Source organism: Aquarana catesbeiana, linkage group LG07, assembly GCF_042186555.1.
Source record: "Aquarana catesbeiana isolate 2022-GZ linkage group LG07, ASM4218655v1, whole genome shotgun sequence".
In the NCBI taxonomy this organism is placed as follows: Eukaryota; Metazoa; Chordata; class Amphibia; order Anura; family Ranidae; genus Aquarana; species Aquarana catesbeiana.
In genome coordinates, this window is record NC_133330.1 from 62,047,400 (window position 1) to 62,060,655 (window position 13,256).

The 13,256-nt window shown below is 40.6% G+C and overlaps 1 protein-coding gene across 5 annotated transcripts in view; it reads right to left on the minus strand.

The window, feature by feature from the left end:
• Positions 1-13,256, minus strand: part of FLNB (filamin B) — a 329,582-nt gene that overhangs the window by 83,547 nt on the left and 232,779 nt on the right. For 2 of the 5 annotated variants that reach the window (XM_073592229.1, XM_073592227.1), the window contains exons 26-27: positions 12,473-12,565; positions 5,006-5,129 (exon numbers count right to left, since the gene is read on the minus strand). In XM_073592229.1, the coding sequence (XP_073448330.1) occupies positions 5,006-5,129; positions 12,473-12,565 (217 nt within the window). The remainder of the gene's footprint in view (positions 1-5,005; positions 5,130-12,472; positions 12,566-13,256) is intronic. The other 3 variants (XM_073592230.1, XM_073592226.1, XM_073592228.1) reach the window with 2 other exon arrangements.

Here is a 13,256-nt window from a genome sequence, read left to right on the forward strand (position 1 = left end):
ATAAAGTCAAAAACAATATGATTATAGTAAACCAAAAACCAATAAATCAGCCATCCTTTTGCTTCAACAAATCGGGTTTACTAGAGTTGGCTTTGTTTGTTTTTTGTTTAAATAAAAGTGCATTAATCGATATGCATATCCGTGTAGTCAGCATTATTAACCACTTGCTTACTGGGCACTTAAACCCCCCTCCTGCCCAGACCAATTTTCAGCTTTCAGCGCTGTCGCACTTTGAATGACAATTGCGCGGTCATACAACACTGCACCCAAATGAAATTTTTATCATTTTTTTCCCACAAATAGAGCTTTCTTTTGGTGGTATTTAATCACAGCTGGGATTTTTATTTTTTGCTAAACAAAAAAAAAAGATGGTAAATTTTGAAAAAAAAAAAAAAATCATGTTTCATAGTTTGTTATAAAATTTTGCAAACAGGTAATTTTTCTCCTTCATTGATATGCGCTGATGAGGCGGCACTGATAGGCTGCACTGATGGGCACGGATAGGCACAGTTAAGGCGGCACTGATGGGGACAGATAAGGCGGTACTGATGGTGGGCACTGGTGGGCACTGGTAGGTGACACTGATGGGCACTGATGTGCAGCACTGTTGTTGCACTGATGTGGGCACTGATGGGTGGCACTGGTAGGCGGCACTGCTGCCTATTGCTAGGTGTCACTGGCAGGGGGCAGATGATCGCCGTGATCGGGACTGATGTCCCTCTCACGGCCGCTGGTGATCAGGTTTTTTTTTCTTCCTCGCGCTGTCAGCGCAAGGAGGAAAAATAGCCGATTATCGGCTCTGTTTACATCACATGATCAGCTGTCATTGGCTGACAGCTGATCATGTGGTAAGGGGTCTGGACCGACCCCTTACTTTGATCAGTGATCAGGCGAGTCTCATAGACTCGCTGATCACCGAGTGCAGGGGGCGCGCAGGCCGCTCGTGCATGGGACAACGTCAATAGACGTCCCGGCAATGTAGATCTGTGCTGTTGCCGTCATTTGGCAATAGCGCGGATCTGAAGAGGTTAAAGTGATATTAAAGTCGTGTTTTTTGGTTTAAAAATAACAGTGGTTTTGCACAGAGCTGCTCAGATCCTCCTCTTCTCGGGTCCCTCTCCAGTGCTCCTGGCCCCTCCCTCCTACCAAGTGTCCCCAACGCAAGCAGCTTGCTAGGGTGGCACCCGAGCTGAGCCGCTGCTCTGTTTCTCCATTCAGACATGGAGCCGCGGCTCAGCCTGCCCCCCTCTCTCTCCTGATTAGCTCACTGACTTTGACTGGCAGCAGAGGGCGCCAATTACCTGTTTGCAAAATTTTATAGCAAACTATGAAAAAAAACTTATTTATTTTTTTCAGAATTTTCGGTCTCCATTTATTTAGCAAAAAATAAAAAACCTAGGAGATGATCAACCACTTAAGGACCAGGCCTTTTTCTGACACTTGTTATTTACAAATTTAAATTAGTATTTTTTTTCTAGAAAATTACTTAGAACCCCCAAACATTATATAGATTTTTTTTAGCAGAGACCCTAGATAGTAAAATGGTGTCCGTTGCAATATTTTATGTGAAAGCATATTTATTTTGGAATTATTTTGGAAAAAATACACTTTCATGATTTAAAAAAAAAAAAAACAGTAAAGTTTGCACAATTTTTTTGTATAATGTGAAAGAGGTTATGTTGAGTAAATAGATAACCAACATGTCATGCTTCAAAATTGCGTACGCTCGTGGAATGGCGACAAACTACGGTACTTAAAAATCTCCATAGGCGAGGCTTTAACATTTTTACAGGTTACCTGTTTAGAGTTACAGAGGAGGTCTAGTGCTAGAATTATTGCTCTCGCTCCAACAATCGCCACAATACCCCACATGTGGTTTGAACACAGTTTACATATGTGGGCGTGACTTTACATTTTTTTTTCTTATTTATTTCACTTTTTTATTTTTACACTGTCCCTTTAAATTTTCACTCCAGGGGATCGGATCCTTTCCCCCTTTACCGTCAGCTCCAGTAAGCGGGGAAACGACTGGGAAGCAGCGCGGGCACCTCTCTCGCTGCCTATAAAAGTGATCCGCGGCGAATTCGCCGCCGGGACCACTTTTATCAGACGCCGAGTCGCCGGTTATGGCAGCTAGCTGCTGCTATAACAATGGTAATCAACATCAATGTAATGACGTATATATATATATATATATATATATATATATATATATATATATATATATATATATATATATATTAGTGGGCGGTCTGGAAGAGGTGAAAGAGGAACAGTCTGCTCACATAATTTGTAATAAAAATATCTTTGCCATTCTGAAGCATCCCTCCAACCACCCCGCATATTATTTTATATATACTGTATTTGCCAAATATGCTGCAAAAATCTCCCTCCACTGAGTCTGGCTGCAGCCATTTTAACTGTGGGCAGCTGAAGCTGCTGCCTGTTCACTTTCTGAATTTACACAGACATCCAGAGGCACACCTCCAGCTCTGCAGCTTTCATTGGCCCTCTTATGACTTATCCCCCCTCCCTTCCTGGCAAACTCTCACGAGAGAGAGAGAGAGCGAGAGCGCTGTGCATGAGGTCATAAGCCTAGGCTTTTTACCTGACAAGAAACAGAAACTGGGCTGTATAAGGTACCTTTGGTTTGAGAGTAACTTGGTTTGAGAGCGTTTTGCAAGACAAGCAACATTTTTAAATACATTTTGACTTGATATATAAGCGATGTCTTGATATACAAGTAGCATCAAGTCACAACTGAGTATAAAAGAGAAGAGAGGCGCCTCTAAGTGTAGCAATATGGTTACATTTAATGAAGGTACAACATTTGGCAACATATTGCTACACTTAGAGGCGCCTCTTCTCTTTTATACTCTGTAGCTCCTGTTGGATTTTGCTTTTTTTTTTTTTATCCAAAGAAAAAAAGTTTATTAAAGAGCAGCAATATACAAACATATACCGAAGCAAAAGGCATTTTCCATTACATGAAGGATCATTACAGAAAGAAAGTATGCGCGTTAACTATATTTATTGTAACATTTCCTTACAATCTGGCTACATCACATGCCCTGTTCTAGACAATGCCACCAGCGCCCACGTACTTGAGTCAAAAATCCAAGGTTAGCCTTGTTTAAGTACCAATACCCAACAATTTGCCCATGACCAGATCCACCGGGCCATTCCCGGTACGGATTTTGCTTCTAATCCCCTTGTGGAGGCTTCCATTTGTGGACGGACATTTTATGGTTACACAACCTATCACATTGCTATAATCTTTTTATATGGACTAAAAACTGAAGGACCTATGAATAAATGGTTGTGGAACAAATCATTTGAGTTTCCATTATTTCCTATGGGGAAATTTGCTTTGGATTACAAGCATGTTTCTGGAACAAATTATGCTCGCAATCCAAGGTTTTACTGTATTTACTGGCAGAAAAAAAAATATTTTACTATCCAAAGTTAAGACAAGGGCAGAAAATGTAATAGATGGAAAGTTGCAAAAATGACTGGCAGTCAGTTTTAAATACCACCAAAAGAAAGCTCTATTTGTGTAAAAAAAAATAAAAATAAAAAGTTTCATATGTGTACACTGTTGCATGACCACGCAATTGCTATTCAAAGTGACAAAACAAAGCTGAAAATTGGCCTGGGCAGGAAGGGGGTAAAAGTGCCTGGTAAGCAAGTGGTTAACACAGGGCATCTTGGTAGGAACTTTGATATACAGACTGTGTACAAGAATAGGTTATTTTTTGTCCAATTCTACTTTAATTGGGCAGTCATCTTTTCCATATACCGTATATACTCGAGTATAAGTCAAGGCCCTAATTTACCACAAAAAAAAATGGGAAAAACTTAGTGACCCAAGTATAAGACGAGGGTGAGAAATGCACAGCTACTTTAAGTGGAAGAGAGGGTCAACAATGCCCATTTGCAGCCTCACTGTGCCCATTTGCATGCCATAGGTCCCCCGAACTTTAAACTCGGTAGTTAAGGGTTCCTAGATGCCCCCTAGCTGCAGCCAAAATTTGGGGTCTCTGAACCCAAATGGTCCCGAAATGACATTGCTGCAGATGGACACAGTTGACCGACTTTATGGCCCCGTATCTCGGAGCCACGTAGTGCTAGGAACCCCAAATGTGCAAACCCAGTGGAACTGGTACCACAACATATCCAAAGCTGGGGTTCCTAGGACCAAGTGGCCCCGAGATACGGGGCCCCAAAATCGGTTCGGAAAATGTCATTCTCTGCTGCAGAAAAGTGCTTGACATTTTCTGAACCGACTTTTGGGCCAGGTATCCCAGGGCCACTAGGTGCTAGGAACCCCAAATTTGGAGTGTAAACTCAGTGGAACTAGCCCCATAAAATATCCAAAGCTGGGGTTTCTAGCCCCAAGTGTCCCCGAGATACAGGGCCCTAAAAATCGGTTCAGAAAATGTCAAGCACTTTTCTGCAGCAGAGAATGACATTTTCCGAACCGGATTTGGGGCCCCGTATCTCGGGGCCACTTGGTCCTAGGAACCCCAGCTTTGGATATGTTATGGTACCAGTTCCACTGGGTTTACACACCAAATTTGGGGTTCCTAGCACCTAGTGGCCCTGAGATACCTGGCCCAAAAGTCGGTTCAGAAAATGTCAAGCACTTTTCTGCAGCAGAGAATGACATTTTCCAAACCGATTTTGGGGCCCCGTATCTCAGGGACACTTAGTGCTAGGAACCCCAGCTTTGGATATGTTGTGGTTCCACTGGGTTTGCACACCAAATTTGGGGTTCCTAGCACAAAGTGGCCCTAAAATACGGGGCCCCAAAGTCGGTTCGGAAAATGAAATTTTTTGCTGCAGAAAAGTGCTTGACTCCAGTATAAGTCGAGGGGGGCACTTTCAGCACAAAAAAAATGTGCTGAAAAACTCGACTTATAAGCGAGTATATACGGTAAATGAAATGAACATCGACTCTTAAGACTAAAAGAGAAAAGAAATCTAGATTTTTTTTTTTTCTTACCTCCGAGGAATCTCCTCATCAGCATACTGTACAGACACGGTGTAAGGACCTTCAACACTCGGTGTGTACGCCACAGTGTGTGTCCCATCTCCATTATCTGTAATGTCAACTGGTTCCGCAACTCCTATGAAGACACAGCAAGTTAGTTACAGGATTTCATCTGAAAAAAAAAAAAAAAATCATCTTTCAACTGAATCTAGAAAAGGTGTGGGCAAACTGGTGTAAAAGGGAAATTGGATTGCCATCAACAGCATCCATGTAAATCCTTGCTTTAAAGGTCTATGCTTATTTACAACAGTAGGCAACCCACTTTATTCTGTTATTTCAGTAAACTACAAGTTTAAAAAAAAAAAAAAAAATATGAAGAAAACCTGCAGTATCTGGTACCATAGTTTGTGTGAATTACTCTATGTTTTCACAATAAATTTGTTTTTCTTCAGATTACAAGGGATGCCTATGTATTTTTTTTTTTAAATACCTTGAGGCTGGGTTCACGCCATCCCTGTGTCCGTCTCACAGCAGAGGTTTGGTGCATCTTGGTTCACCATTTCAGATAGAGATTCGGTCAAAATCTCCTGCTATTGCGAATTGGATGCGGTTGCGAATTGGATACGGAGAAACCGCATCCAATTCGCAATGGTGTGAACCCAGCCTAAAGTGAACAAATCTCCACTAAATTTTCCATATGAGCCATGACCATACTCAAGAAGCCCCCCGTCCATTCCTCTAGTGTGAATGTTTTCAGATCAATCCATCTCTTTCTGGTGCAACAAAGTTCTCAAAATCTATTCTTTTTTTACAGTTCCTTTTATGGTTCTCTAAGATTAAGCCCTATCCGGGTGAAACAACAGGGCGGCGTCTTTTTGGAGGAGATTGAGCTGAAGCCATTCCTTGGATACTTGTTACTGTGGCTAACATTCATAGCGGTCCTATTTCTATACAGGGACATTTTTCATTCCAGTTGTATTTCTTATCACCTCAATACGGCTACACTGTAAAAGGCAGAGCGGTGGATGCCATTTTTCTGAGGCAACGTTTATAAACGGTGCCGCAGAATTCACAGAATCAGCCAGTGCCCATGAACAGCTGTGGATAGCTTAGATCACATGCACAACGTACAGAGCCCATTGGACTGGCTCTGTGATTGTGGTGAACCAATCACAGCCTTCACAAGTGTAAACACTGTTAGGGTTTACAAAAGTTCAGCTCATTCACAATTTAGGAAGGGGAGGAGGTGTACATGCAAATAATAATACACCAGCAACAAAAAGAAGAGGGATATCAAAACGTGTGCACTGAATATAACTGATATGATCTAAAGAATATAAAATATGTTGTAGCCTACCGTTACAGTAAAAAAAACGAAACCTGGCAACTATAAATCATCTTCATACTACCATAATACACTTCGGAAAAAAACTAAAAATTACATATACTAAGCTTTTAACACATTTCAATGTCACACAAGGATGACAAAGTTTTAGAATTGTTTCTTACAATATTGAGAAGTGCTCCAGGAAATGTTAAAAGAAATAATTCTTTTCCAACCTTTTACAGAAAATTTTTTTAAAAAATAGCCCATTAACTAAAACATGGACAGAGAAGTGGAGATGTGGCCAGTAGTATTAAGATTTCATATTTCAGTTAAGAAAAAAAAAAAAAGAAGAAGACGATATACTTAGTGACACTAATGGCCTGTACACACGATTGGACATTCCTACAACAAAATCCTGGATTTTTTTTCGACGGATGTTGGCTCAAACTTGTCTTGCATACACACGGTCACACAAATCTTGTTGGAAATTCCGAACGTCAAGAACGCGGTGAAGTACAACATGTACGACGAGCCGAGAAAAATGAAGTTCAATAGCCAGTGCGGCTCTTCTGCTTGATTCTGAGCATGCGTGGAATTTTGTGCGTCAGAATTGTGTACACACGATCAGAATTTATGGCAACGGATTTTGTTGTCGGAAAATTTGAGAACCAGCTCTCAAATTTTGTGTGATGGAATTTCTGATGGAGCCTACACATGGTCGTAATTTCCGTCAAAAAGCTCCCATCGAACATTTTCCGTCTGAAAATCCGACTGTATGTACGGGGCATAAAACTTTTTTGCTGCTGTACATGTACGTGATTTTGCCTGGCTGTGCCACCCACCTGCAGTAAAATTACCGTGGGCAGGATAGAAAGTGGTTAAAAAAAAACCCATTAGTGCCCATTACCCCAAAGTGCTTTCTGCCACCTTCAGATCTCCACATTCCCTTTTTTTGCTGCTGTGATCTGACTTCCTGTTACAGGATGGCTACATTGGCTCCATGGTCCCACTATATGTAGGAATGTAACCATCCTTTCTTGCTTGCTTCCAAGATCGACTAGGGACTATGAACTATGGGATTCATAGTGTGCATAGAGCAGTGCTTGTTCCAAACAAATGGAAGTGAGAGGAAAAAAGCAGAGGTCTGGCAGCTCATGGATGACATGCAAGGAGGCAGAAACACACAATAAGAAACTATTTCATCAAAAAATAGACTACAGGGCAATTATAGATATATATGGATTATTTTTTGGAGAATAAGGATAACATTTAGGGGTTGATTTACTAAAAGTGGAAAAGGCAAAGTCTGGTACAGATATGCATGGTAACCAATGAGTTTCTAACTTCAGGTTGTTATATTGGACCCCTTTCACACTGAAGGTGGTTTTCAGGCATTTTAGCGCTAGAAATAGCACATGTAAGTGTTAGGGGGGCTGCTGCACACAGAAGGCTTTTTATCTTGATGCATAGCATGCATTAAGATAAAAAACCTTCTGACTTTACAATAACTTTAAGCCTAGTACATATGAGCCGAATGTCTGGCAACATCGGTCGGTTCAATAGAAACTGTCCAACATTCGGCCCATATGTACTGGAGTCGGGTCGGCTTCTGTTGAAGGGTCAAGACTGAACAAGGTCTGCCGATCGGCTCCAGATCAGCACTCTCAGGCAATGGCTGAGGGCGCTGACTGGAGCGTTCTGGCGAGTCTGGGGGCCGTCCCCCTGTCAGAACACAATAGAACAGGGCAGATTGCTGTACTAATTTCGGATAGTTAGTACAGCAGTTCCTCAAGGGCTGTCTGTTTTTTTCCATTCAGCCCTCCTGGGTTGAACAATAAAAAACCTACTAGTGTGTACTAGGCTTTAGTGTCACTTTAATATCTAAAAGCTAGTCTGTTACATTAAGTAGCATTTTTCACTGTGTATCTTCTACTGGTAAAAGATACCAATTGCATTTTGAGAAAACTTGATACAAAAAAGAATAGAGAAATAAACAATTTTTATGAATAGAGAGCATCTTTTCCTGAAGAGGTTGGAAAAGAAAATGTTCAGTTTAAAAACTATGAAGTACAAGTGGTAGTAGCAACATTTAGATGTTAGATGACATTTTTCAAGGAAAAAGCATCAACTTTAATAATACTGGGACAGCCTGGTGCAGAAACTGGAAAGAACTTCTGAAGGTTGGTTGTAACCAAACTATTTATATTGCGCAGTCCTCAGTATTATTATGCATATCCATTATACATACATTATAATTGATTTAATTTGCACAAATAAAATCGAAAAAGATTTGAAAGAAAGCCCTCAAACCAAGTAATCAGGGTTTTGTAGGAAGCAGCAAGCTATCCCAAATTAAAAGAAAAAAAAAAAAACACATTAAAAAAGATATCAAGGGAGGAGTTATAATGCAGTGCAGCAACATTCTAACTACTTACAGTATTTGTTCAATAACAGTATATGTTCTTTTTTTTTTTCTCTCATTACCCTCTTTCTCCACCCTGTTTTAGGATTCTAGGTGCTTTTCACTACAAAATATCACGTGGTAAAGGCAGATAACATTACCCCTCTAGGACTGTTTTGTGCATTTCTTTTTCAGCCGGCTTTATATTATATCATAAACTACTGTCATGTTGCAAGACGCTTTATCCAAGTGGATAAGCATTTCCAGATATTTCAAGTGCAACCCCCATTCTTTTGCTAGTGGAGCATATCTATCTACCTTAGATTTTTGGCTGTTAATTCCAGGTTAAAACTTAAGCCAACCATAGACTGTTTGAATTTCCTGTTGAACCGGCCAAGATTCGAACCATGTATGAGCAAGCTGAATGTACCCAAGTTGATCGATCAACTTGGGTAAACCAGCCTGTAGGATTGTATATGTGATTATTGCTAGTGGCTGTTATAGCCGCTAGTAATAATCACTGTGTTCTCCCAGCGGGGGCGGCCTCCCCCTGCCAGAACACAATGGCTCATTGGAAGGGTTGATGGGGAAAATAGCGAGTTTCTTTCCTGCAACCCATAGTTGTAGGAAAGTAAAGAGTTTCGTCTAGGGCCAGTTTTACAGTTTTTATTTGCAACATTTTTTTTGTTTTTCATACTTTTGATGCTTTCTGGGCTGTTGTGCCTTGTCCCTTGGATTGTAGCTACAGGTCATGCATTATGTAAACTCTGTGTATTTTATAAAACCGTAATGAAAAAACTTTATCTTATAAAAACAATTGCTTTGTGAATGTCTCAGCATTCAAGCAGTCATGAATAAGGCCCATAAGGTTTGCCTTTCGCCAGACAAATGTAACATTGCCTAATATTGGATCCTAAGGGAAAATAGCCTTAAAGTGGATGTAAACCCGAAATTTTTTTTTTTTATGTCATAATGTAGAGTATAAGATTTCCTATCAAAAACTTTGTCAAATTCTCCCCTTTGCTGTGAGTGACAGGTGATTTACATATCACATGCACTAGCCTAAGACATACATTATTTTTTAATTCCCACCCCCACGCCTTTCTTCAGCAACTCTGCAAGGATTGGCTGTTCCACACCTCAGCATGATTTGGCATGCTGAAGTCATGTGGTTACTTTCTCATCTTTTCACTGGATGTTAGAGATCATAGCAGAAGTTCAGTGTAAGAAATACACAGGAGAAAATGCATATTGACAAGGGGAGTGTAGAGGTGGGTGGAGAGTCTACTGACATCACGACTCCACCCACCGAGCTCCAGACAACAGACCCACCCACAGAAACTGCAGTTTTTCGGGTCTCATAACAGACAGAGGGGAGACATTTGACAGGTAAAGATACATGCAGGAGGCATGTATATCCTTATAGATAACCCCTATGACAGTAGTTTAGAAAGGATGACATTGGGTTTACATCCACTTTAAGAACATTTGACCAGAAGCATTAAAAACATGTGACTAGAGAGACCACTGTCTGCACGGTGTTCAAAGAGTATAGAGATTCCAGTACTCTCTGCTGTTCGGGAGATTCATCCAATGGACAAACTAATGGGTGTTTGGCCAAGCAAAAAAGTATTACTACCATTACCAAATGTGACAGCTTCCTGCTCAGGGCTCCTGGTTGTTAGGCAGTTGGCACCTGACACCTTCATCTGGGAATTAACACGAGTGGTAATGCCAAGTCTAGGCCCCATGTATACACACAAGGTTTATGAAAAGGCCATAACCATCCCAAAGTTGGTCTTGTGCCACATGATGTCAGGACTTTAAAGACCCCCTTTCAGTGAGATGAGCAGGTGTTGCAGGACTACAAAGCACACTAGGTGCTCTGTACACTTCACAAAGTCATGAGAACCTGACATGTACCCTTTACAGAATTACAGGTATAATAATGAATGCATTTCTTTAAAGGGATATGAAAATTAATAAAACTACTTGGTGATGTAAAACCTCCTGGATTTGGAAACACTGACCTAGGATAAAGCACAGCTCCACAAAATTGACTTGCAGACTAGATTTGCATCAACTACATTCTTTTGCACTTCACACTACTAATTTCTCCCAACATATCAGAACTTTCCTTTGGCTTCCTAATCTTGTATGGTTGGTAATTCCAGCATACAAGGGTCTGATTGTTCCATGTTCAGTACAGTAATCATCTGTATAGTTCTTGTCAACTGACACCATTCAACAGGATAGCCCGCTGCATCTCAGGTGCGTTCCCACGGGGTCTGTAACACAAGCTAAATTGCCCATCGCCAGAAGAGTGTCTTTTGATGTAGATCAGGGCTTGTATTCAAAGGAGCCAGAGAGCCTAGCATTCAGGGAAGGGATGGGGGGAGAGCATGCTAGGTTCCAGTGCTGATGACAGAAAGGAATGACATGAACTACCCAACTGTGTGTTAAGGACCTCATAATCAACGTGTCTGAAAAATGCTCCTTGTAGCCAATAGCAGGAACAGGATTCTGCTTTGCAAGTTTAAGATACAATGATAGCATGAAGGGTGAATCTGATTGGATGATATGGAATCAAAGCATTTTAATTTTAGGTGTTATGGATTATGAAGTTTCCAAGTGTCTGTTATGATGCAGTACATATGCACATTGATTGTATGATCTTTACATGCATAAGCTCTATACCTTTAGCATTTTCATCACTTTACTTATTTTCATACGCTGTTACAAAAATTTCACTTTCCGGGTTAATGCTGGAGCTAGTAATATTGTAAGCCTTATGCTACAGTCACATCAATAGCTCCTAGTGAATTCTGCAGGATACCAGTCCAGCTCACAAAATAACATTCTCTATTGTTCACTTGACAGGGTACTGTAATGCAGCCGAAAGACTAAGGCTGGGTTCACACATATTCTAACTGGATGCGGGTTTTCCCACTGGCTCTCAATGGAGCTGGTTCACACTGGTCTGGGGAGGCAGCGGTCCGCATTGAAAAAAGGGTCCTGTGTGTCTTTGGGTCCGATTCAGGTGCAAAATCAGGAAAAAAATTTGGACCCGATTGGCATCTGAACTGGTGAATAGAGATACAGTGGGCCCAAGGCAAGAACCCACGCCGGCACATATGTGAACCCGGCCCTAGACACACAAAAAGTGTGTGGTAGATGAGAGTACATTCTTTGAACAACTAGGGTGCATACAAATACTGTCTTTGTTGCCAACAGTCAGTGCATGATGATAGCAAATAGGCACATAGCCGGTTAGACTTTGAATATATAGTATTATTTATATCTTACTCCTATGAGGTTTTTAAAATTGGTTCCTGATGTACAGTGAAAGTAACTATTTTGCAGCCCTAAACAATTCTTAAACCAGCCCAGTATTAGAAAAAAATTGCAGTGCTGACCATAACAACCAATCAGATTTCAATTTAATACTATAGGTTAGAAACTGGAAGAAAATATCTGTTGGGCTGATATAGAAACACAATCCTACAGAACTGATGTGACATTTTCCCCCTACATTTAGGCAGTCTTCAAACAATGGGCAAATGTTTGTTACAGGTGTGAGAATGCACCTTCTAATTTACAAGAGAAATCATTTCTTAATGGTGATAATTGGAAGATTTAACAGTGGTAAAACTATGATTTCGATCAGAAAAAGCAACCAGAAGCAAGATCACTCAAGACTTGATTGAATGTCCATGTTTTTTTCCTGGAGCAGATGACAAAAATTCCAAACCTGGCTCTTTTGCATCTCGCTTGAAGTCACCTTTAAAGAAATTTGAAATGGCTCTCATTGGGCTCCGTTTCAATAAAGAGTCTGTCTCATCAGCTAGAAATAAATAGTGTTATAAGATCCATCTTAAGAAAAAACATTGTTCGTAGTAATGTGCTGATCTCATACCCCTGGACCAGATGATGTGAAACCACATTAAGAAGAACAAACAAAATCTTCCACTGCTATTGTATCTTCAACATGTCTGTCAGAGTGTAGCACTACTTACAGACTGCATTCGGTGGTGGCACTATGTTAAAAAAAGGGGCTAACCATGGGAAAATGATCTCCACGTTAAGAAAAAAAACCCCACTTATAATAAAGAAAAAACACAAATGCATTGTTTGCTTAACCCATAATTACAAACAATCAAAATATAACAATTCTCTAGAGAAAAAGAAGATGAAAGGCATATTTTAGTGAAGGAAGGAGAAGGAAGAAGAAGGAAGGAGAAGGAAGGAAGGAAGGAAGGAAGGAGAAGGAAGGAAGGAGAAGGAAGGAGAAGGAAGGAGAAGGAAGGAGAAGGAAGGAAGGAAGGAAGGAAGGAAGGAAGGAAGGAAGGAAGGAAGGAAGGAAGGAAGGAAGGAAAGAAAGAAGGGAGAAGAAGGGAGAAGAAGGGAGAAGAAGGAAGAAGAAGGAAGAAGAAGGAAGAAGAAGGAAGAAGAAGGGAGAAGGAGGAAGAAGGAGGAAGAAGGAAGAAGAAAGAAAGAAATATTTTCAGACTTTACATAAACTACAGGTTGCAGTA